The sequence below is a fragment of the Caloenas nicobarica genome, chromosome 3, assembly GCF_036013445.1.
Source record: "Caloenas nicobarica isolate bCalNic1 chromosome 3, bCalNic1.hap1, whole genome shotgun sequence".
Taxonomy (NCBI): domain Eukaryota; kingdom Metazoa; phylum Chordata; class Aves; order Columbiformes; family Columbidae; genus Caloenas; species Caloenas nicobarica.
In genome coordinates, this window is record NC_088247.1 from 113,352,113 (window position 1) to 113,375,512 (window position 23,400).

A 23,400-nucleotide genomic window follows, 5' to 3' on the forward strand; every position below is an offset into this window, starting at 1 on the left:
AGCCAAAGGGGACACGCTAACTTAGTGGGACTGAAGTGTCTGAAGAGGCTGTCAGTGCCTGCGTGCCCCTGGGTTGGACCGTGAAGGGAGCTCAGCTTCACTGCTGAGCCTGGTGGCCAGTGCCCGACCACGAGGAGCAAGGTCAAGACCACCTCCCCATCAGTGTTATTTCACCGAAGGGCTCTCCGAGCCCTCTGCGTTTGCAGGTTCTGCCGCGGGCGCTGGATTCACGCCAGCTGCCTGGATGTGCGGGGGTTATACCTGCCTGCCCATGGTGCTCCCCGCGCCCAAGGGATGTTAGCAGAGGAGAGAAAGCAGATTCCATTTTTTTGTGGGGGGAAGTGTTTGTAGCAGAAAGGGAATTAGTGGCCTTAGCACCACGGTGGTCATTGCTTGATCCCTCCCAGCCATGCAGAGCAAGGGAAGTCTGGGCAGAGCAAGCAGCCCCCTTCTCCAGCAACTCCTACTGTGTCCTACCCAAACTGGGGCTTTCTCACCGCTGTTTGTGTAGATGAGCCTGAGTGAAGTTTACACTGGCTACCGCTAGCGATTGTGCTGCGCTTGGTGGTGCAGAATGACACCCATAGATGCCCTCCATCTGCGGCACCATGCTCTACCGGGTGCTGCCCATGTTGCGATGCAGGAAGGGTGGTGGGAGATGATTTCTGGAAGCAGCCCTGTCCTGCTCACCCTGCCGAGCAGAGGGCAGCGGGAACCGCACGAGCAGGAGCAACACGCCTGCCTGCTGGCTGCCAGAGCTGACACCACCGTGCCTTCGCTCTAAAGCCCGCCTTCAGGTTTGTTTTTCCCATTGTGGCCTTTTTAAAGCACCACCTCATCAGAGCAGATTTGCCTTTTGTGTTGGAGAGGGACAGTCAAGTGGAAGAAAATTTTGTGTGAGCTTGGCTCTGTCAAATCTACTTATCTCCTTTTGGCTGCTGCACCTCCTTCCTGAGGAGCAGCCTCCCACTATTGTCGCAAAAGTGACCGGCTTTTGCTGGAAGAACAACAGCCATGGATTTAGGGCACCAGGCAGCAAGGAGCAGTGGGGACAGCATAAGGAAAAAAAAACATTATTAATTCTGTCTACGCCCTTCCCTTAAAAGGTCTGACTGAGTGTTGCTTATTTTGTCATTAAGGTAGTTTTTCCTGAGCTGGTTACTTGTGTGGTAACATACGGTTTTGTGGCTGGAGAGTAAAGCAAGTTCCTTCTGAGCATCCCAGGCAGTGCTAGGGCAAGGTGAAGGGAGGAAACTCCCTGTACAGCACAAATGCTGTCCATTCAGTCGCGATGGCAAATATTTATAACACTTGCTTAGAAAAGAGGAGGGTAAGTGTTTTGGGCCCAACTCCTGTCCTGTTCATGTGGAGCCCAGGTACTGGAAGATTCCCATGTCCCTGTCATTCTGCCCTGCTCTCTACCCAGGAGTTTAGGCCACCACACAGGTACCTAATTTCCATCAGACCTCAAAGACACCTTGTAGAAATGGTTCTTCTCGGTGGATGTGGCCGTGCCTCTTCTCTGCCCTCCTTTCCACAGCTGTGAGAGACCGGGTCCTGCATTGGGAATCACCAGGCTGCCTCAGAGGGGTTTTTTAGATTAACCTGCCGTAAAAAAATCAAAACTGTCTTCCTCTTGTTTTAAGTGTAAAGAAATAATGGATTTGAGCCTTACATTCAAAGCCAGGTGTCTTTTTGTCAACTGCCTAATCAAGAGGTTTCAGTGTTTATGATTTGGTGGAGTAATGGGTACAGCAAGTGGATCTTTATAAGGTTGTGTGAGATGATGGGTATTTTTTTGAAGCATAGGCAGTGGCAGCTGAGATGTTTTTACCGTCAAAAGAGGAAAGATAGATGGGATGGGGGGGTGATTTATTCTCATCCCTTTTAATTTTGCATTTTGTAGTTGCAAAGTGACCGCTGTGGGGGGGGGAATAGAGTATGTGGTGCCGCCATGGCATGCAAAGTGAAGTTTAATGTTAGTTTTCTTTCGTTTTCTTTCAATTGTGTCTTGGTTTTTGTTGTCAGATGTTACTGATGGACTAGAGACAGGGAAAATAATAATTCATTGGTTTTGATACTTCTTCAGAGTGGGTGACAGAAGAAAATACAATGTGTATCAGCAAGAACTTTTTCACTTGACTCAAACCATGTGGGAACTTCCAATTGGAAATATCTCATGGGCTTGGTAGGTCATGAATCTTGACTTGCCTGAGCCACATCTAGACTAATTCTCTCCTGTTCATTATGGTTATATGACGCCTGTGACAGATGGGATCCAGCCCTACAAAAAAGGATTTGGGGTAAACAGCGTCTGAACTGTAGTTAGAATCCAACTTGGGCCAGCATTGGTTACTCTTGAAGCAGCCCAAAATAAAATGCTTTAGTTTGGTTCAACAGTCCTAAACATTTTATTTTGTCTTGCCTAATTATGATTTTTTTTTTTTTTTTTAATCTAGAAGAACCTAATTTTGAATGGTTTGGACAGTGTCAAGGTTTTGGTGCATATTTTCTGTTGTACAATGTGAAATCTACAGCATTGTCTCCTCTGGAAAAGGCATGTAGGCAGGGCCCAAGGCAATTTAGCTGTGTTTAGGGAAGGAAGCCTACTTAAATGCGCCACTGGAATAAACTCTTTCTACAGATAATGGCGTCCCTTAGTTTATACCTGATATGCTTCTGATCTTTGGTTTGAGCCTCTTATAGCTGCTTGTGCTCAGTCCAAGAGTCAAGTGTCTCAGGAGCTGGATAAACACAACAATAGAGCCAGTTTTTAAGGAGCTATTGAGGTTTACAGAAGTTGACCTTGTGGCCATTTGGGGTATTAGTTGAGTGTATTTCCCCCACGGCAGAGCAGTCCTGTGTTCCTGCTGCTTCTTGTGCTTCTGCTTTGCAAGAGAGTAAAACCAACTCAATCTAATGGTGGATCTACCTGTGTCTCAGCTGTATGCAGTTGACTTCTCATGGAGAACGCAACTGGTGGGACCCATAGCTGGGAGGGCCAGCTCTTCAGCAGCAGTTGGAGAGAATACGTTTCAAAAAAAGACCTATATTTGAACAAATTGAGAGAATGACTGGAAAACAGCTTTTGTCAAGAAGTGGTAGGGTCATCAAGCTGGCTTTCAGGTTAGGGAAAAAACAACTGTTAAAGCTTTTTACCGTTCTTGGCTAAAGCAGGATGTTTTTCTGTTTAACCAGGTACTTTTCTGTAGGATATTTGCTTCCAACTGCTCAAAGTAAACTTCTGTTGCTGGCAGCAGAAAGTTGTTTGCTTCCCATACAGTGAATTGCTTTCTTTTGAATATTTCATTGGGCGCATAGATGCACAGCTTCAGAAATATCGCACAACTTACCCATAATAGCAGAGTTTTCTGAGCCCCATCAAGAAGTGCTGTATTGTGCAGAAGAGGTTTCCTTCATTTCAGCTGTAAAAAGCTGCCAAACAAATGAAAAAGAGTAAATTCTGTGGGGTTTTCCCCCCATTCATCAATGCTGTTTTCACTCTTTGCGTAGACAGCTAATTTGCTCATTGCTTGCCTGAAGGGAATTCGAGTCAAAAAGGAGGATTGAGTTACTAGAAAAAGGTGTTCCTGTCTCTAAAGAACAAAGTACAATGATTCAAGAAAAAAAACTTTGAAAATTTGTCAAATGCCAGAGTGTAATTTATGCTTGTCCAGGTTACTTCGTCTATTAATATTTGTGTAAAATGTTTCTGCAACTGTTTCCTTTAATATCTTGTAAATATGGATGCTATCTGTGGTTGACAATGTCCTACTGTTTATGTCATGGTCTGAATCCTTGTATCAAACATACACTGCATCTCCTTAAGAGATGCGTGCAAACCCAAACACATGGTAGTTGTTCCTTGGTAATGCTCAGTTTCAACCGTGTTGTTTCTCATTAACTTTTTAAGTATATTTGAGAGGGATTTTTCATTAAAGAATAAGAAAAGAACAAAACCAGCCCCTCATCAACATCATGTTTCAGATTCACAAGCAGACCTACATCACCATTGTAAATCATTTTTGGGGCTGTCCTGTAGGCCATTCAATGTGCTGAGATGATTGCCATTGACCTCAGGAACTCCTGGATTCGGCACTTGTGTCAGATCTGTCAAATCATGGGTCCAAACTAATAGAAAACGTTTTTCCCAATAAAGAAATTGCACAGTTACTTCAAGCTTTCTGAAGGACTGTTTTGCTTGTAGCCCCCTCATCAGCTCATGTGCCTTGCCTGGGCATTGGCACGTTGAGAGCAGGCAGCGGTGGGCTAATGTTACCTGTGAATATATATGTGCATGTACATGTGTAAATTTTAAAATAATGTATTTTGTGGAAATCTTTTGAACTGATGGGCCTTTTTATGTCAAAACTTCTAGTTTGACATTGACATGAATACCGGCCTCCCTGACTCACGCCAGAGTCATTGGGGTGTGACTTTTGCTCACTACATTCCTTTGCCAAAGCTGGAGGTGATTGTGTCAGAAACGAATAAAAAAACTCCAAAAAGTCCATATGCTTTGATTGCCCAGGTCCATAAAATACCGGTGGTCTGAAATGGCGATCCTTGTCTTAAGTCCTGTGAACTGTAGGTTGTGGCAGATTCCTTCTCTCTTGCTCTTGTGTTACAGAAAAACTTATTACGTCCTTGGACCTGCTTTTTGAGAGTTCATCGTTTTGTAGTTTACAGGAAAACTACATTTCCCATGTAGGCCTGGTTTTGCTCTGTGAAGAGCCAGCATGGTGGATGTGTGCGGGTATCTGGGAAACCAGAGGTGTGTTTCTGTAAGGGATAACATAGGTAAAGATGCGGAAATTATAACAGTTAACCCTAAATCAGCACAGGGCACTGAAGAAAGGTTAAGGAAAGTCATTTTGCTGCATAAAATCTCTCTAGTACGTTATGTTGCTTAAAGTTGCTAATGAATCCCGCTTTCCCGTTGACTGGAAAGGTTACTAAAGAGATTTGAGTGCTTGGAGGGGTTAAAAGAGAAAGGAACCAACAAAGCTGTGGATGGACAGTTGAACAGTTAAATATTTGGCTTAGACAATGTAGGATTTCTCATGCTAGCAGAAGCAGGAATTTGAGGAGCTCATATCTAAATGCTTTAAAAAAGATTATGACAGAATTTTTAAAAAATCACACTACTGAAAAGCCCACAAACTTTGGGGCATTGTGTTAGGTGTTTCAGTTCATAGCACTGAAAACATTGCAAATCTAGTAGAGAAGTCAATACTTTCTGTCCAACCACAATGCATATTTGAGTTATATAAGTTTAATAAATGCAGAAGTGCAAACCATTAGGTTCTTCCAGGAGGCAGAAGCTACCTTTAACAGGAGACATCTGGAAACATAAAAATAAGTTCAATTTAGGGAGCGTTGAGTTTTCTAGAGGACACCGATTTAGTTGCCTGTTAATGGAGCCATCCAGTCCAGGGTGCACCTAAAAGTTGCTCTGGATTTTTCCCAGGGCTTCCAAGTACATCTTTCACATTTTCTTCCATGAAAGCCTTAAAGCAGTGGATTTAGATGCTTATCTAGAGGTAGACTGTAAAAGCTGGAAGGGAGTGTTCATCCCATGGTTTGGTAGACCTCAGTAAAGCCAGTAACCTTCTCTTGCTCCCTCTTAGCAAACTGAAGAGTGGACCCCAAAAACCTCTCTCAGGTCTCATGACAGAGGTGTAGGAAGCAGGCTTTTCAGGAATAGTAGGTTTTGCTTTGATATGAAAATATTTGTGCTCCAAATACAGATTCGATCCTAGTACAGGGCTACATGCAGCGAGAAATAACCTGTTGCGTCTGGTGAAGATACCTGTAGTAAAACTGTATTGGGCACTTTGCTGTTGAGATTTCTAGTCACTTAAAATCATTTGAGGATGTTAGTGTAAAGAGCCATGTGCAAAGGCATAGATTTTCTAGTTGAGTGAAGGGCCGGGATTTTTGAGACATCTGCATTTCCAGCCTTTCTGAAATAGGCCAGGCTTGGGACTATTTATGTCATACCTGAGCAATGTCTATGTTAGAGGTCTGAGGATGGATTTAGGAGCTGCGTGGCTGAATGTTACCTAGCTGTGCCTTTCCAAAATAGCAGGGCGATGACGTTTTGGTTTGGTTCGGTGTGGCAGCGAGGAAGGAGGCTTTGAATTCCCACCTGGTTCCTGCAAGGGCCGCTGCCACTGAGGGCGAGCGCATGTGCCAGGCTGCTCTCCAGAAGCACCTATTTTGCCAACAAAGGTTTGTAACAGATCACCCAGGACAAAGAGAGCATTACCTACTCGAGGAGCCGCTCTAAACACGGTTGCCCTTTGCTGCTTCTGCCTCCGGTTTTTGGGGGAGTGGGAGGGGAAGGGAAGTTGTAGGAGGCGATGGCAGCGGGGAGGGGGACACGGTGAGAGGAGCCCCCGCTGGCATGGCTGGCCTGACCCATTCAGCAGGGCTGAATACGATAAATGCTGCTTTATCCTTTCTTGAAAGGAACAAGATAGCGCGGCCTAAATGCCTGGGTGTGCTTAAATGGGCAACTCTGGGACGCCGGAGTCGAGGGCGTTTGAAATCGGAGCTCCCCGACAGCCGGGGAGCTGCCACAGGTCACCTGCCTCACTCCATGGGGACCGGCCCAGGTCTGGCAAGAAATCGTCCACAGGCGAATTGTAGTACAAATTCCTTTCTTTGTTGGTTGGCCTCTTTCACTAGACCATGGCCTATAAAAAATTGTGTAAAAACAATTCTTAAATATTATTTGAAAGGGCAAACGGCCATGCTGAAAGGTTTGACAGTTTGACATATAGCGCCTGGTTTTGCTCGCTGGGGAATGGGCGTGCAGAGCTCGGGCTCTCCTCCTGCTCCTTACAGGCTCCAGGTTTTTTTTTAAATAGCATCTAGTTGCTGTGCAGAGTCTCTGCGCTCCCAGCAATTTGACAGGCAACGAGTCTGCTTCAGTGATCTTAAATCCTTTTAGACTAATTTGCGAGCGAGCAGAAAAACAGCTAGCACCTTCGGATCCAGTGCTCAAAACCAGAGAATCAGGTATTGCCAATTAAAGTGCCATTTCCAACCATCATATCAAGACAGATTACTTGCAGTTCCTCTGATAATGTCACACCGTGCCTAAAGAGAAAGCGAGATGGAGTTTCTCCACGGACAAAGGATCCGTGTGGACCAAGCTCGTCGGTGACCAAGGCAGAGGGATCGTGATGCAGATCGTGCATAGGGCCGTGCATATGTGCGGCATAAACGCGAGCCGTGCGCCTGCTCTGCCCCCCGAATAGCCACGGGCCATTTTGGAGAGCCTCTGGCCCCTCAGTCACTGGCCTACTAGTTAATTGCCACACGGACTTCGTGACACATGGGCAGATAATATGACATTTTCGGTTTCTGTCACTAGCAAACGCCACAGCGTTGCTTGCACTAGTTGCTAAGAAGCTGTCAGAAACCATTAGCAGCTGGCTAAAGTTGCCCTATGGCATTTCCTCATGGCATCAGCAAAACAAGCATAAATCACCCAGTGGAGCCTCCCGCTATACTAATGAGGCTTTAAGCTTGTTTATGGACTAGCATCATTTCTATGATTATTTCCACCTTTTCAGTTCGCCTTCATTTGGCGGCAGGAGAAGTCAACTTCAGGAACGGAGTTGCCGCTGACATTTTACAAATGCGGTTCGTAGCTGCTACCGTGTGGCTGGTCAGTGGTGCTTCAAGTTTGTTTAGAGATCTTTAAAAAGAGGAAAAGAGAGGGAAAAAAAAAGGGAAGGGGGGAGTGAATCTCTGGAGACCTCACAGAGGTGAGTGTATCAAGTTGCAAAGTAGATGGAAATGCTAAAATCCACAATTGACCATTTAGACTTCTCTCTGTGGTTTCAGTCTTTACGGGATCAATTTTCCATTTAAAAAAAGTGGAAGAGGTTAAACAATTTATAAAAGTCTAGCAAAGCGTTTGCTCTTAGGATAGCTGGGTGCTTTCTTATCCTCTCCCTGCCTTTCACTTTCTCCAACTTGTGTCAGACGGGGCCAGGGTTTATTGTTTTAGGCTTTTCTGAACATGCACCAGTATTTACACTGGATTGAAAGCATTTGCTTCCAATGAAAATCTTGTCTTAGATTACAGCCCAGCAGTGTAATTTCCCTCCCAGATGGGAGTAAAGTAGCAGTATTTGCCTAAAAACAGTAGGAAGAACAAACTGTGCATTAAGCCAAGGCTGTTTTTGGCTTGAGCTAATGATGTAACAGAAACCTTTTATTTGGGATAGGTCACCGCCAGGGATTGAAGGAGGTGATCTGGCTCGTGCTTGAAAGGTTTCTCCGTTGTATCTACATAAGTCTTCACTTAAAAAATCCTGTTCCTAATGCTTCTGCTTTCATACAGCAGAAATAAACAGGAAAGGTTCTGGGGAGTGTTATAGGTGGAATGCAGAAAGCTTTTCCTCCCCTAATGGAGGATATAATTCAGGTGCCCCGGAGGCATGCTTTCAGGAATTCTCTTGCCCGAGGTAATGGGAAGCTAAGGCTGCTTGAAGGCCTTGATTATCTATTGATGCACAAAGCTGGAAAAAAAAAGTCATCTCCCTTAGATTATAGTAGATATTTCCATAAATTATCAATGAGTCCTCCGCCCATCAGGCACGAGGCGATGCCTGCTAAATTAATCTGAAGGGGGTTTGAAATGAGGAGAAGAGTATATTTAAAAAAAAAAAAAAACAACCAACGGCTGGGGGGGAGAGGGTGGGTGGATGATCGCAGGGAGGTGGTGAAAGGCAGTGTCATTAGGTTAGAAGCTTTTCATTTTTAATCAATGAATGCGTAATACTTTTCTTTTCCTTGTTTGCCTCTCGCAGACAGAAAGTGGATTAGCCCGTGGAATTCTAAATGCTGTTGAGTTGTTTCTTTTGCTCATGTTTCTTTTATGAATTATTATTTTATATGGTGAGTTGGTTCTCTGTATAAAAGCCCTTTTTTACATACTGGGCTTTCAAAGAATTTATCGGATATCTGATTTCTTCATAAAAATCTTGTTTGCTTCTGTAACTACTCAAGGCTACCATTTGATTAAAGACACAGGCCAAGTCATAAGGACAATTATAAATTTGCCACGGTCAGTAAGGTACTAAAAATATAACACTAATCATAACTTTTTTAAAATTTTTGTGCCGGAAGCTTTTTAACAAATCATAATTTTGACACTCTACTTTTTTTTTTTTTTTAATTTATGTATTTATTTTTTTATTTCTAACAGAGATAGTTTTGATTCAGCCCAATTCAGATGACTTTCTTGATCATTCTTGCCTGGGGGGTATAAAAAACACTTGCCTAATAACATTACAGCTCCACATTGCTACAAATACAGCGTCCTTGGAAGCCAGTCCAATCCACATACAGAGAATGCAAAGACTGATTTGTTATGTGGACTTGTTTATAAACTGTTTTCAGCGTTTGAAACAAAAATTGCATGCAAACTGGCTGGCCACTGCAACTTTTGTTTTCCTTTGACCGCTAGCCTGTCAGCCCAGACCCAAGCTGGCTGCTATGCAGTTACGTCCTCCTGTAGATATGTTGCTAATGTGATGAGAACTGTCTGAGACCTTCTCCGCATTGAGGAAATTCATTCTGGATCAGTTGTTGTTTAAGGGGAGCAGACACCTATTACGGATATGGCACACCGGCACAAAGCAGGGTGTTCATTCCTACGGTGTATGTCAAATTGGTACCCACTTATCCCAGTATGAATTTCTTTCGGCTGGGGCTGGGAAGAGGGGAGGCCAGTTAGCTACCCACCTCCCATCGAAAAGTCAGGGGAAGTTGGACATCTATAAAAGACTTAATAGATGCGATGCCCCAATCCTGTGGTTGTTTCTGAATTTGGGGAGAGAATATGATGTTGCAAGAGAGATACACTCACCCTGCTCTTCACATGCCAGAGCGGGACGGGGCACCCAGCTTCACACACGTCGTGGGGATGGGACGCTATTGATACTTTCCTAATTGCCATCTCAACCAAAGTAGCTGGCTGGGCTGAATTTTTGGGAAGTGACTTAGTGTGAAGAAAAGCCACTGTTTCCACCTTTGTAAGCGGGATGCTTGCAATTTTTAAAAAAATTATTTTTATTATTTTTTTTAAAGCACTTTCTGTTTTGGGTTACGGTGGCAGAAATGGTCACACTGTCCTTCAGGATAAACCAGAACGGGGCTGACACAGTCCTGAGACCCTCCCTCTCCCCATGTCTCTTCCCCCCCATCCCCTCAACCTTTGGTGAATTACGATGTTAAAGAATTTATACCTCATTTAAATATTCATGCAGTTTATACCCAAAGCCAGGCTTCGGCTGAAGTATATAAAGGTAGCATAAGTCAAAATTTGATTCACTATATTTACAGGTGACGGCTTGGACAACAGTGTAGCTTCCCCCAGCACAGGTGATGATGATGATCCAGATAAGGACAAAAAGCGACATAAAAAGCGTGGCATCTTTCCCAAAGTAGCCACAAATATCATGAGGGCATGGCTGTTCCAGCATCTAACAGTAAGTGAACTCTAGATCACATATGCAAAATAAAACATGGAAAATGTCATAGTTGTAGTAGTCGTAGAAAGCAAAAAATACATATGATGTTGCTGACAGGCAGCTCAGGGAACTTTGCTGAGCAGAGTTGTTGTTGCCTCATTTGCTAGATGCCAGGGGAAGAGCACAGAGTGTATGTTTTTATGGTTTTGGGGGGGGTTTGTGTGTGTTGTTTTTAGATTTTTTTTTTTTTTTTTTTTTTTTTGTTCAAGTTGCAGTTGTTAACAGGACGTCACCGCAAAGTGTGACTAAGCTTATACTAATAACCTCGGAGACCTGTCCTGCCCCGCTGCTCGCACAGCTGCAGCTCCCCTTAGCTGACGTGGGAATCGCTGCTTCGGAGCAGAGAGCAGCGTTCAGCCCGTGGTTCTGTGCTCTGGAGAACTGCGGAAAATAACTGGGGAGATTAAAAACAAAGCAAAAAGCAAACAAAGACCTTATTCAGATGTTTGTCAGAGATCATGAGAAGCTTCATGATGAAAGGTCTGAATGTATCTGGTTTAACAGCAAAGTATAATTTTTTCTTTGGGATGTTCTCATTCCCAGAGTGTAAGTTACCCCTGTATTTAACGTTATGAAGGAGTGGGGGGATGCGCAGCTATTTATGTTGCCACAGCTACCTGTATTTTTTTTATTCCTGGGATTAGAAATCAAAACTCTGGACAGGTGTGTGGGGTTAATCTGGATGCTGGAGCTTCTTTCAAGAGTTTATATTGTGTACCACACTTTTATAATGTTCGCATTTAGAACAGTGTTGTTAATGCCATTCTTTTTCGTCAAACTGTGGTGGTCTGTCACTGTGTTTCATCCACTGTGGGCACGTGGGCCTTTGGCCTTGGGTTGTCTGTCTGCGCTTTTCTGTGCCAGGAGGATTAAGGGCCAGGCAAGGGGTACCAGGGGTCTGCGGGCAGTAGTGAAGAACGGCTCTAGCCTCTAATCCCAGCAGTTGACTCTCTCTTCTGCCTGTAGTTAGGGTCAGGGTGAAACCAGAAGCCGGCCAGCTTGCCCAGTCCCGGTGGGAGCCCTGCCAATGGTATAGTCGTAAACTGGAGGAAGCGCTCACGCACATCACCCCTCCATCCCCTGCTGAGCCAAAGAAACCAGATATCTGCCGTGACTCTTGTCAGCACGGGGATCAGGCTGGGAATCCTGCCCCGCGCAGCCCGGGGTTGCTATGAATGAACCTTCGTACTGGAGCACTCCTCCTCCGAGGCCGGAGAGGGCCTCGGATATCTCCAAGTTAATCTCTCTCTCTGGCAGGCTCTATGTCAGCTGTGCCCCAGCTTTGCCAGCTCTTTAGCCCTGTCCCTGGTGCATTGGGCACATGGCTCCCAAACGCTGAGGTCCCGTTTGGTTTTGGTGGCTCCCTGATTCTAGGTTTCCTCGCCCAAGAACAGCTGACAGCCTGATGTGTCTCTGCAGGTAGTTTTGAGGTTAAGGACATCTGCCTCCAAAACGGTCCAGGGATGCTGTGCTGGCAGTGATGCTCACACCAGCCTGATGCAGCTGGTTTAGGTTCTGGATTAAGGAGATGACCTGGAAGCCATGCAGTCAGGACAAGACACACCAGGGGACACTGAGCAACTGCGTGTCAGTCCCCATAGCTCCCAGTTGAGGAATTAAGAATTAAGTAGGATATGTTACTATTATTAATAATATTAGTGTTTTTTCCTCAAAGTGGCCTGTTGCTGTGTTTGTGCTAGTAAATTAACATCACCCAGGCCTGGGCACAGGAACGTGATGGTCTATCCTGTTAAATTGCTTACGCAGTCACTAGCATGCTTTTAGCCCGGGCCGGCTACCACCCTCTAAACCCATTCCTGAGAGTACGGCAGAAGAGAGCAGGGGCGACTCTCAAAAAACCTCATGGCAGGACCCCCTCTGTGGTGAGGGTTTAGCTACATGGGCTTGACCTGGCCCTGCATCTGGCTTCATGCACAGTCTCAGGACCCAAGAATGGACCCTGTCACTGTTGCATCTAGATTAGGTATAGGGTGCAAGTGGCTTTTCACTCTTCTGCTGTGCGGTAATGGTGTGCAAAAGAGAAAATGAGAGTGCCTGTGGAGCTTGCTGCAGAGCTGCCTCTGGGAAACATGAACTGGGTATCTGCTTGTAAGGTGGCCTCTTCTTCTGAAGGCTCAAATGCAGAAAGAACCCTCTCAAGACCGATGCAATGAAGCTGCTGTATTTTCTACCTCGCAGCACTGACTTAACACTTGCTTTGAAAATCCACTACCACTTGTGCAGATCCAGCCCAGGCAGGTGAATTGTGCAGATTTATTGCAGGGCAGCTTTCTCTTCTGGCAGCATCAGGGTAGCTCCAGGCTTGTCTGATCAGTTCAGTAAAGCAGAATTGGTTTGCTCAGTCCAGCCTTCTCCAGCTAGGACCTTGGGACAGGACTTTTAAACTGACTCTAGGTGGGGTCATGGACGGTTTCCCCAAATTAAAATATTTGGACAACATGTAGGCTCTTCCAAATAGTGTTTCAGTTGGGAGTGCACTTGCTGGAGTGAGAAGGCACCAGAGAACTCATACACCCAGAAGGGCAGTGGGTCTTGTGTGTGGAGGAAGACGTCCTCCAGGCAAGCACGTTGGTAACACGGGAAGAATCAACCCAACAGCTAGTGCTAGAGCACTATAACATGTTGAGCAAGCTGCTTGGGGTGCTGTCCTCTCTGCAAAAACACCTAGGCCCAAATCATGGCTACAGTCAGAGCTGAGGAGTAAGGAGGTGAGAGACTGGAGGAATTAAGACTCCCGTTCATTTTTGAGAGTGCCTGGGCCTCATGACTGCTCTTATGACCCTACACATGGGCACCACAGTGTCCCTGGCTGGGCTCCTTGCTGCAGGAGGGAGGCCATCCTGAGGAGTCATCAGCTGAGGAAGCTAGAGATCCCACATCATTTATTTATTATTCAGGAACTTGGTCTTCCCTAGGGTGGACACAAGGTCCTCCCTAAAGCGGGAGGTGAGGAGAGATAAATAGGGAGTGCTGTTCAGGCAGGGGACAGGTCAGGACAGGCGATACCTCCCTTTTGGCCTCAGTGCTTAACCCACCTTCACTTTCCCATCTGGAAAATGGCAGGGAAGAAACGAGCAGTGATTAAGCGTGAAATCCAGCATCCCCTTAACTGCTGGTGCTTCCTAATTGGGGTGTTAGTTGGAAGCCCTCCTTTTCAAAGACAACTTTTTTCCCTCACAATTGTAATATTAATACACATCAGTGGCATGGAATTAAACAAAATAGACAGTAATTGCTGTGTCTGTCATACTAATGATTAATGGTTGGAAAGATTTAAAATAAATGTTGAACTAATAATCTTTTAAAAGTGTATAGGCTGGTTTAATTCCTTCTATGCAGTTATTCCATCTCCAAGAGTATAAAGTCTTTCTCTGTGTACTGACTTCATTTCCTATGGTTTGTCCCGTACTTCTCATTTCTCACTTAGGAGGAAATTCTTTTTTGCTTTATTGAAGAAAAAAATCAAATGCAAGGCTATAACCTCTCCAGTTGTTGAAGTGTTCGGGCAATAGTTCCCGTTCAGTGTCAGGCTGCAGCCCGCCCCCCATTATTTTGACTGATGTGCAGAACTGAGTTGACATATGCCCAAAGGGTAGGCAAGTGCTGTCCTCTGCGGATGCAGGCAGTATGCTCTGAAACACTTCAGGGGATAAATTCATCCAAATTGCCTTTTTTTTTCTTTTTCTTCCCCTTGGAATAATAACAACAACAACAAAAAAATCAGCTAAAACAATAGTTAAAACAGTGATCAGACTTATACACGGGACTTTGCAGGATTAATTTTTAACTATTTGCTATTCTGACTTAATTTGGATTAAATCTCTGGGTTGGAAGAGCTGCCCAGGTTGGCCATTAGTTAGCTGTGGAGCTTGTTGAAATTTTTGATGGTAGGTTATGACAGCAGCCGGTAAATTTTGAGGTTTGTGAAATCTGTTCTTAGGATTTTGCTAGAAATTTCAATTGGAAGGCATGTCCTGTTACTCTTTGGAAAAAACATCAATAAATAAGGCTACTAATACTTTTGTGAAGAGGTGAGGACATCCCTAAAGTACAAAAGTGGAACCAAAAATGAGGGGAGGTTTGTGGCGTCAGACGAACGTCGAATGCCATGGCAGGGTCTCGAGGAGGGACTGAGGCGAACCAGCCTGGTGCTGGAGCTGGGCTCCGGAAAGTTGCCCTAAGGATAATTTCTGGGTGTGCCACAGCCTGGCAACAGTTTACAGGCCTTCTCTTTTGTTGTTATTACTGCTATTATTACAATTATTATTATTTTTGCTCCTTGGATCACTTAACATGCAGGGATCATATCTCACCACCGTTTTTCAAGCAGATCTCACTGTAATGTATAGCCCTCAGCAGGGATTGCAAAATAAGGGAAAAGCTTGGAGGAAGGAAAAAAGAATCTTGCCTACAACCAGATCTCTGTAAATTTAATTGTGGCAACAGGATTAGTTTCGGCTTCAACCCATACTGTGCTTTTGTCCAAGCAGCGGTACCTTTTGGTTCAAAACTAGAAGAAGGGAGTTTGGGGGGGTGTCTTTTCAAGTGTTTCATTTCTGTGAATTCTCTGCATCCTTTAAATCCAGCTTAATTTAAAATGTTGGGTTTCAAACCTCATTTTGGGGATTATACGATGTAATTGGTTTGTTATATGATGAGTATTTGATGATCTTCACGTTCATCATCTAATCAGGCAAAAAAAGCCATAAAATTATAATCCCAAAAGATGTTTAATAACAATTTAAACTATTGAAGGCTTTATTTAAGCACATTAGGGGACTATAAACTACTTTTTTTTTTTAATGGTGCCAAGAGGTAGATTCAAGGACTTCAAACACCTTTTAAAAAACAAATTACCATGATTTTAAAAAATGAATGGGCCAAGGATTTCTTTCATGTAAATCCCATAATTTAATCATTATTTTTAACTGCTTTTAAAACAATTTCCTTAGGAAGTAAAATCTTACTGAAATGAGAGGCTGAGCAGAAAGTAAAAGACACAGCTGAAACATGTTGACTTTGCTGTAAAAGTGAAATGTTTTCTTTCTATTATGTATGTGGATTTTGAATCTTTATTGATTGCTTTATTCCATTCTATTAAACAAGAAAAGTTATAATAAGCAATATGCAGTCAATTTAGCAAAGCTGCTATTTGTATAAAAGAATATTTGGAGACGGATATTTAAAGGAGGGACTTCATATCAGGATCTAGCTCAGAAAAACAGCCCCCATTGCTTCGAGGATGTTATTCTGATAGAAAAATACTACTACACTGCTTAATTCTGTAAGTTTTGTTCACGTATGAATATTTTACAGGCTAGCAACTTTTTAAGGTTAAAGCAAATAGATTTCAGATCTTCTTTTATCCCTCTGTTTTTATGAGGTATCTCCTTGGGAGGAGGAGTGTGGGGTTAATTTGGCTGCCTGCCTGAACTCCAAGCGGGATGCTTGTTTGGGTTTGGAAAAAGGGGTATAGCAAGAGGGCAGATGAGTACAAAATTAGGCTGCTGGAAATATAAAAAGGGGAAATAATTGGCTAAAGCCAGCGAGGATTTCCTTTGCTCTACTCTTGAGAGGGTTCGGAGTCATTGAAACAAAGCAATCCCCCCCCGAAAGTCCAACTTACAGTGAGTCTGCATCCTGCACCGACTGATACTTGCTCTGCAAAATGCCAGAGGGCTCCTGGAGCTCATCTGTGTAACAGGGCTCATATTTCCATATATTTGACTCAGAATGGAGCGGCGAGGGGGGCGTTCCCCCTCTTCATCCCGCATACGCAAGTCTCCTCTTTCACTTGATTTCGTCGTGGGCAAAGCTGTAAAAAACTTTCTTCCACATGTGCGAGGCTTCTTAGTGCCAGCTGTCCCAAATTCCGGTGCAAAGCCAGGCATTTTTAGCTTGCCTTTGGTCACCCATGCACCATCATTCCCTCGGCTGGGAAGGTGGGAGCCGGGGATCCTCCTGCATCCATGGCAGGTTGGTGCAAGTAACCCACAATGAGGGTCCTCAGTTCCCTTCTGCTGGTGGAGGTGCTGTGGCAGTCATCTTCAACAGGAGCAAGAAAATGGGAAATGTTATTATGGGAGAAGATAATTATTCCAAGACTCTGTCAGAATTGAATTGAGCGCTACAGAAAGGAGGACTAACAGGATTTAGGTAACTTGTTTTGAATTAACTTCTTAACCCTTCAGCCCTCCCAGAGTTTGATGGAGGACACTGACTGTCAAAACCTTCTGCATTTTCTTTAGTCGTCCTCAAATTTGTTGCTTTGACCTGCTCTTCAGCCTCCAAGGGTTGGTCCATTTTCTAACATGGGTGAGTGTTGCCGTTTTTAAAGAAAGCTGTTGTGTTTTGGGTGATACCCTTGGCAATGCTGCTGTTGGTCTGATTTCATGATTTCTTGGAAAGCTCATGTCTCATGTACTGAGATCTTGTGCTGTCCTATAGATTATTTAAGTTGCCAGCTCTGGGCTATGCTACAAACCTTTAGTTTCGGACCAGAAGGGAAAAATATAGGGTGCTTTAGTGAACTGGTTCAAGGAAACCGGATTCCTTTTATAGGCTATTCTCTTGTTCTGAAGATTGGTGTGGTTACAACATCTGTTTTTTCAGATCTGTGATTCAGTCTCATTTCTGATGAAGACAACCATTGTGTTGTCTTAAACTATATGGTGCAAAGCATCTCATCCCGAGATCCTCACAGGTCTCAGGAATAACAGTGATCCAGGGAAGTATTTTGGTTGAAATCAGAAGGTAGCCAATAGCCTGGGCGAGATTTTAGAGAGAGTGTCTATTCCCAAAGGGCTGTCTTATCTTTTTCCCACTTTCCCCCAGTTTCCATTTTGGAAGCACTGTTGTACCAATGTGGAAGCCACCAGCACATTAAAGAATCTGAATTATTTGGAAGCTGCTGAAACTACTTTGGTATTTACACACCAGAAGAATTTCACATCTGAGTAGAAGCAAGGGAATACTGAAAAGTTGAAACATGATAAACATTAATTCATATGTTAAATTACACTTGCTCTGGTTGTACTAGAACTCCTTTTGTTTGCATAAATATCCTGGGAAATGAGTTTACCAGCAAGAATGTTTGCAGTAATAAGATTTTTTAAGTCAACAGTAGATTCTTGGCTTTTTTTCTCCACCCTCTCCTTTCTTTTTACATCTGCAGCTGTGATATTTTGCATGCGCAACTTCATTTTTTGAAATTAGCCTGCTCCAGTCAAGGCACAGAAATGTGTTACATGACGTACTGTCTTTCTGCAGTCAAAGCAGGCATCCGAAATTCAAGTATCACGTTTTGAAGGGGGAGAGGAGGAGGGAAAAGTCTGACCACCGATTTGTAAATCTGAAAGTATCCACGGAAATATTTTGGCAAATAAATTGCAATACTAAGTACACCAAAGGCAGCAGCAGTATCTTGGCAAGCAGTGGGTGAGCAGGAAATGAGGATAAATTCATGGGCTCAGTTGTTCATTATTAGTTGTTTGTTTAGCTTGTCCTCTAACACAGTTGCTACAAAAGGGCCTATGTTGATTCTCAGATATGCTTATGTATATAAGTGCCAGTGTTATTTTTTTATTGGCAATCTCCTAACTCTTGAAGGAGTTTCACGGCGCACTAGTGTAAGCTAGCGAGTGACTTAATCAGATCAGGTGAAGTGCCAAAATATGAGGCACCAAACCAGTTGGGCGCATATCTGATGAGATGTGTTAATCTGCGGTGTAAGATAAGCTGCCTTTCAAACAGGGTCACATTTGGAAGTGGTACACCAAGTTATCTCAGATGCATTCCCGTGCTCTGGCGTAGAGTGTCCTACATCTGCGTGCGTGAACTTAACCCTTGTCTGAATGAAACACAACAGCGTATTGCAGTGAATTTAGCCTGTTTGTTGCTCCAGGACAGGCGAGAGAAGTGAGGGGATTTTTTTACCCGTCTAAAAAGTTTTGTTTCTCTTTTAATGCATTTGCCTTCAGCTACACAGAAGCTTTTTTTTCTCGTTGCGTATATTCAAGAAGCCCCATTTCCTAGTATTAACTAGTTATGTTGGCTGTCTGCCCATCAAAATCACCCACAGAAAAGTTTTCTTGTGGAAGGGAATTTTTTTTGTTGATGGAAAGCTAAGAATTTCCATGGGCAATGCCATCTTTTCCCCTAAAGTGCTCAGCTGAACATCCATATCTCAACATATGAGCAAACATATTGATCAGACTCACGTTTGAACGTCCATTTCCTCATCCTGTAAGCTGCAGCAATGCTAAATATATGTGTAGAGAGAAGGTAAGTAGGCAGAAAAGACTTTAAGTTAATATGTAGTTATCTAATTTACCTTGCCTTTTGCATCATTGCCTGATTTAGACCCATAGTATTTAGTAGGGTACTTGTTTCACTTCAGTGGTGGGCCATCATTTTAATAAAGCGAGCTCTAGGAGCCTTGCCACTGCATCTTCTGCTTTATGAACCAGAAACTTCCACCCAGAAAACACTTCTCAGACTTTAGGGAGAGCATGAATATTCCTTTCTTGGCTACTGGTCGACCTTTTCTAATCCAGCCTGTACAGCATGAGGCATTTTGGAAATATGTTTAAAAACAAAAAATAAACAAACAAACAAACCAACCATCAAGAAGCCACCAAGTCGTTCCCGCTATGATGCTCTGTATTAGTGATGCAAAAAGTGAGGTGGTCACATTAGTGGCACTAAATGTCAGTATAGTCACAGTAGTAAACCCAAGGGTCTGCTCATGGTATAAATATGTTTTCCATGAACTTTCTTTGAAGTCAGAGGAGGAATGATGGGACTCTGCCTGAGATGGCCTGCACTATTCATTACCTAAAGTCAGCTTTGAAGTGAAACTCTTCTTCCTAGACCACCTTCATTCATGTCAGCCAGAGCTTTTGAGGTACCTAGTGGTATTTTTGGGAAAGTAAATTCCACGTTAGATGAATCTGACTAATTATTAGATTTCTTGGTAGAATTCTGCTTATTTGCCGTGGATTTTGTGCTCATCCAGGAGTTGCACTGTGCTTGCATGGGGAAGACAAAGAGGATAAACCCTTGATTTTGTTGTTGAAACCCAAGTGTGGGTCCATCAGTGCAGCAGGTTGTAAACCCCAGAGCGTTGTAAACTACAGTTGGGGACAGAATAATTTTGAAACTGCTAATAACCTGAATCTTAGGATTCTTATGAATAAAATGCAATTTTAGTAATGTTTTCATAAACAGCAGTAATAACAGCATTTTAGTAAACAGTGGCATTAGTTGCATCAAAATTGCACCACATTGGCTTTTAAATTACTCCACCTGTCTGTATGAATAGGATTTTCAATGTTGAGGCACACAGACAGCTGCTGCTAATGTTTTGTTGGGTTTTTTTTTCTCCCTGTGCAGATAATGCTGGCAAATCTACAGCCATCAAGGCTTGGTGTCTGATGTAAAACGGTACCTGACCTACTGGCTCTGGTGCTACAAAAGGAGCAGCTTTAATTACTAATGGCCGTGTTTTAGTTTTGTACTTGTTGATGTAAAAAATGTCATCTTAGAGCGGCATAACCTCTGGTTCACTTCCACTGGCGGTGGTACACTGGCTGCAATTATTTTCAAAATAATTTGTGTTCCTCGGCGGCAGCTTGAAATCCTGCCTTGTTAGCGCTCAGATAATTAGCAGGGGTCTGGGCCTCCAGGTCCCTCTGCCCTCAAGTCCCACCGGCTCCCCTGCGCCTCACTGGGCCGTGCCAGGATGAAATAGGAATTGCGCTTACAAATCCCACTTGATGTATTTGTAGGAGTGTCCTTCCCTTGCATTAGCTGGGTGTAATACCCAGGAATTCGCAGGCCAAATTCTGCCCGGGATTGTTTTTCCCCGTTAAACCCCCTGGAAGATGGAGGGGTTACGTGGAGGCAAAGTCGGGGCACGCCGCCACATCTCGCCGGTTATTAACGAGAGAATGGCGTGTTGGCTAATAAAGCTGATGTGCTGCCTGGTGCCGTTTCACCGGGTTGAGTTTGGTTGGGATGATCCCGTTACCAGCCTGGCACTGGGCTTTAAAAGGGTTAAAGGCGATAATGGTGCCATTAAAAATCCAGCTTGCCAATGAGCTATTTTGTGCGAGTGGTATAAATATAAGATACACTTGTCTGGCTCATTTGCAAGCATTCTTTTTGACTTCTTTCGCACAACTGGTGTTTTTGTGTTTAATTTAACAAGAAATGAGTAGTAAATGAAAGCTGCTGCCTGAAATCCCACTGTGAGCGTGTTTTGCACTTGGCTCCCCAGTGAAAAGGCAATTTGTGAAATTATGTGATAGAGTAATTAGATGAAGCCAGGGCTTCTGATTGTTGCCATGCTTATGTGGTAAAGGTTTGCTAGAGGATTAAAAAAAAAAAGAAAAAACAACAGCAACGTGGATTATTACCCTGGCAAGTTGGCTCAAAGCTTCTTCATTTATTTGTAAACAGAATATTTAGTGACCGCATAGGAAGTAGCTGTAATCACCAGCTCGTAAAGAAACCACAGCAGAGCTTTTGGATTTTTACAGAGTGCTCATGTAAAATTTAAGCTGGGAGGCAGAATCCCTGTTAATGTAATTAGGATCTAATTTACCACCCTTTGCACACAGATGTAATAATGTCTAGATATTTATTCTATCTTTAAGCACATTACATATACCTCAGTGCAGCAGTTACTGAACAGAAACAGGTGTGAGCACTTTCCGGATTCATTTTTACACTGTAAACACACAGCGATTTAAGGGGAAATATTTACTAAAAAAAATGAGGGGAGAGAATGTCTGCAAATGAGGCAGTAATGGACAGTTGCCCTTTATGTACTGATGGATTTCTCAATGGTTAAGTAAATTAAAGCAAATGCTAGAAAAATCAATAGGCTTGCAGAGTCTTGGTTGTGCCTCATAGACTTCAGGACAGAATGACAGATGTGGTGCATATGACCCATTTAAGTATTAATGCTTGGGAAATTGCCTCTGCGTGCAAGGTTATAGGCCTAGAAATATTGTTATATTAAATTACAGACAATAATATTTTTAAGTATATATGGAATTTATACGTTTCAGTTTAGTTGTTCTTCAGCGTTACATCCGTCCTGGAAGATTAGTTGCGTAGTTGTTTCTCTGGAACGGTAAATCAGGTTTAAAAATGTTCAAGCAGTGAATTGTCTTTCCAGGGCTGCCGTGGACCAGTGAGCGTGCTGCATGCTACGGGGATACGGCGAACATGTTAAATAAGAGCCATGTGGCGACTGTATTCACTAGCAAATGTAGCATATAAGCGAGTCTAAATTAAATATCATTAAAAGGCAGCTTTCTAAATGGTGAGGGGGCTTGCGTGATACATAGGATCGCTGTTAAATCGGGTTATTCTGTATGACTAAACACAAAGTAAAATACGAAGTGCGTGGTCGAGATAGGCTAAGTAAGGTAACCACTGCGCCAAATTTTTCTCTCCATCTTCTGTACGCACCACGATTGGAAAGGGCGACTTGCATGGGTGGGATGAGTAAAAACTGACCCCGTGCAGAAATTCTCCCAAAATAGAGACATCGTGATTAATCCAACAAGGCAGATGAGCTCTACATGAGGTGGTGTTTGCCACCTCTGATTTCTGTCGTTTCTCACCATACTTCCACCAAGGCAGTGAGAGAAGTAGACCAAGTGTCTCTTCGTGGCATCTCTGGCAGGAGGACAGTGAAAATAGCTGGGACCCCTGATTTCGGTGTTGGTGGGAAGGCAGAGCAGCGTGTTTGCTGTCGATGACAGCCCGGTGTACCTTGCCAGTTATCCTGACTTCACCCCAAACACGCCTGTTTCTGTGAAGGGAGCAGCGGATGCAATTTATATACAATGACTGTGTTTAATATTAAAAGGGAGCTTTAGACTTTCACAATAACATTCCTATTCCTTGCTGACGCCCTTGCATGGAAAGTGTCACCGTATTCCTTTCAAGCAAAAAATTCTTATGTTTTACTGCTCTTTGTGCAACAGATTTTCCTTTTCCCCTTTTCCCCTTTTCCTTTCCCTTTCCCTTTCCCTTTTCCTTTTCCTTTTCCTTTCCCTTTCCCTTTCCCTTTCCCTTTCCTTTTCCCTTTCCTTTTCCCTTTCCTTTTCCCTTTCCTTTTCCCTTTCCTTTTCCCTTTCCTTTTCCCTTTCCTTTTCCCTTTCCTTTTCCCTTTCCTTTTCCCTTTCCTTTTCCCTTTCCTTTTCCCTTTCCTTTTCCCTTTCCTTTTCCTTTTCCTTTTCCCTTTCCCTTTCCCTTTCCCTTCTTTCCCCCTTTGCCCTTCTCCCCTTCTCCCCTTCTCCGTTTTCCTCTTTTTTCCTTTTTCCTTTTTCCTTTTTTCCTTTTTCCTTTTTCCCTTTTCCTCTTTTCATTTTTCCCTTTTTGCTTTCCCTTTCCCTTTTTCCCTTTTCCCTTTTCCCTTTCCCTTTGTTTCTTGATTATCTCTGATATTTGAGGTTTGGGTACTGCTATCTCCTTTCTGACTCCCCGCTTCCTGGCTTTTCTCTTCCCTTTCCCTAAAGCATGAAAACTCACCGGGGAATAAAGCGAAGCATCTCCACGGGGTATAAGGGCTGCATACCACTACTGGAAGCGCTGGCAAAACGATGACATTGCAGAAGGGCAGATTATTACTTTTGGGCCCGTTGAGGATGTATTTGTGTATTTAGACTAGATGAGAGCGACTGGTGCTGAAGGCTGTCAGGCCGGGGCTGAGTGATGACAGAGCCTTGTCATTTTCCTGCATCCAGCTGCATTGCTATGGTGACAATACGCAGTGATGAAAGTTGCCGCTAAGGGTCGGACAGCA

General features: G+C 43.6%; 1 protein-coding gene across 4 annotated transcripts in view; it reads left to right on the forward strand.

Moving 5' to 3' along the window:
* Positions 1 to 23,400, forward strand: part of MEIS1 (Meis homeobox 1) — a 109,640-nt gene that overhangs the window by 46,142 nt on the left and 40,098 nt on the right. For all 4 annotated transcript variants that reach the window (XM_065630597.1, XM_065630598.1, XM_065630599.1 and 1 more), the window contains one exon: positions 10,369 to 10,514. In XM_065630597.1, coding sequence (XP_065486669.1) covers positions 10,369 to 10,514 — 146 coding nt within the window. The remainder of the gene's footprint in view (positions 1 to 10,368; positions 10,515 to 23,400) is intronic.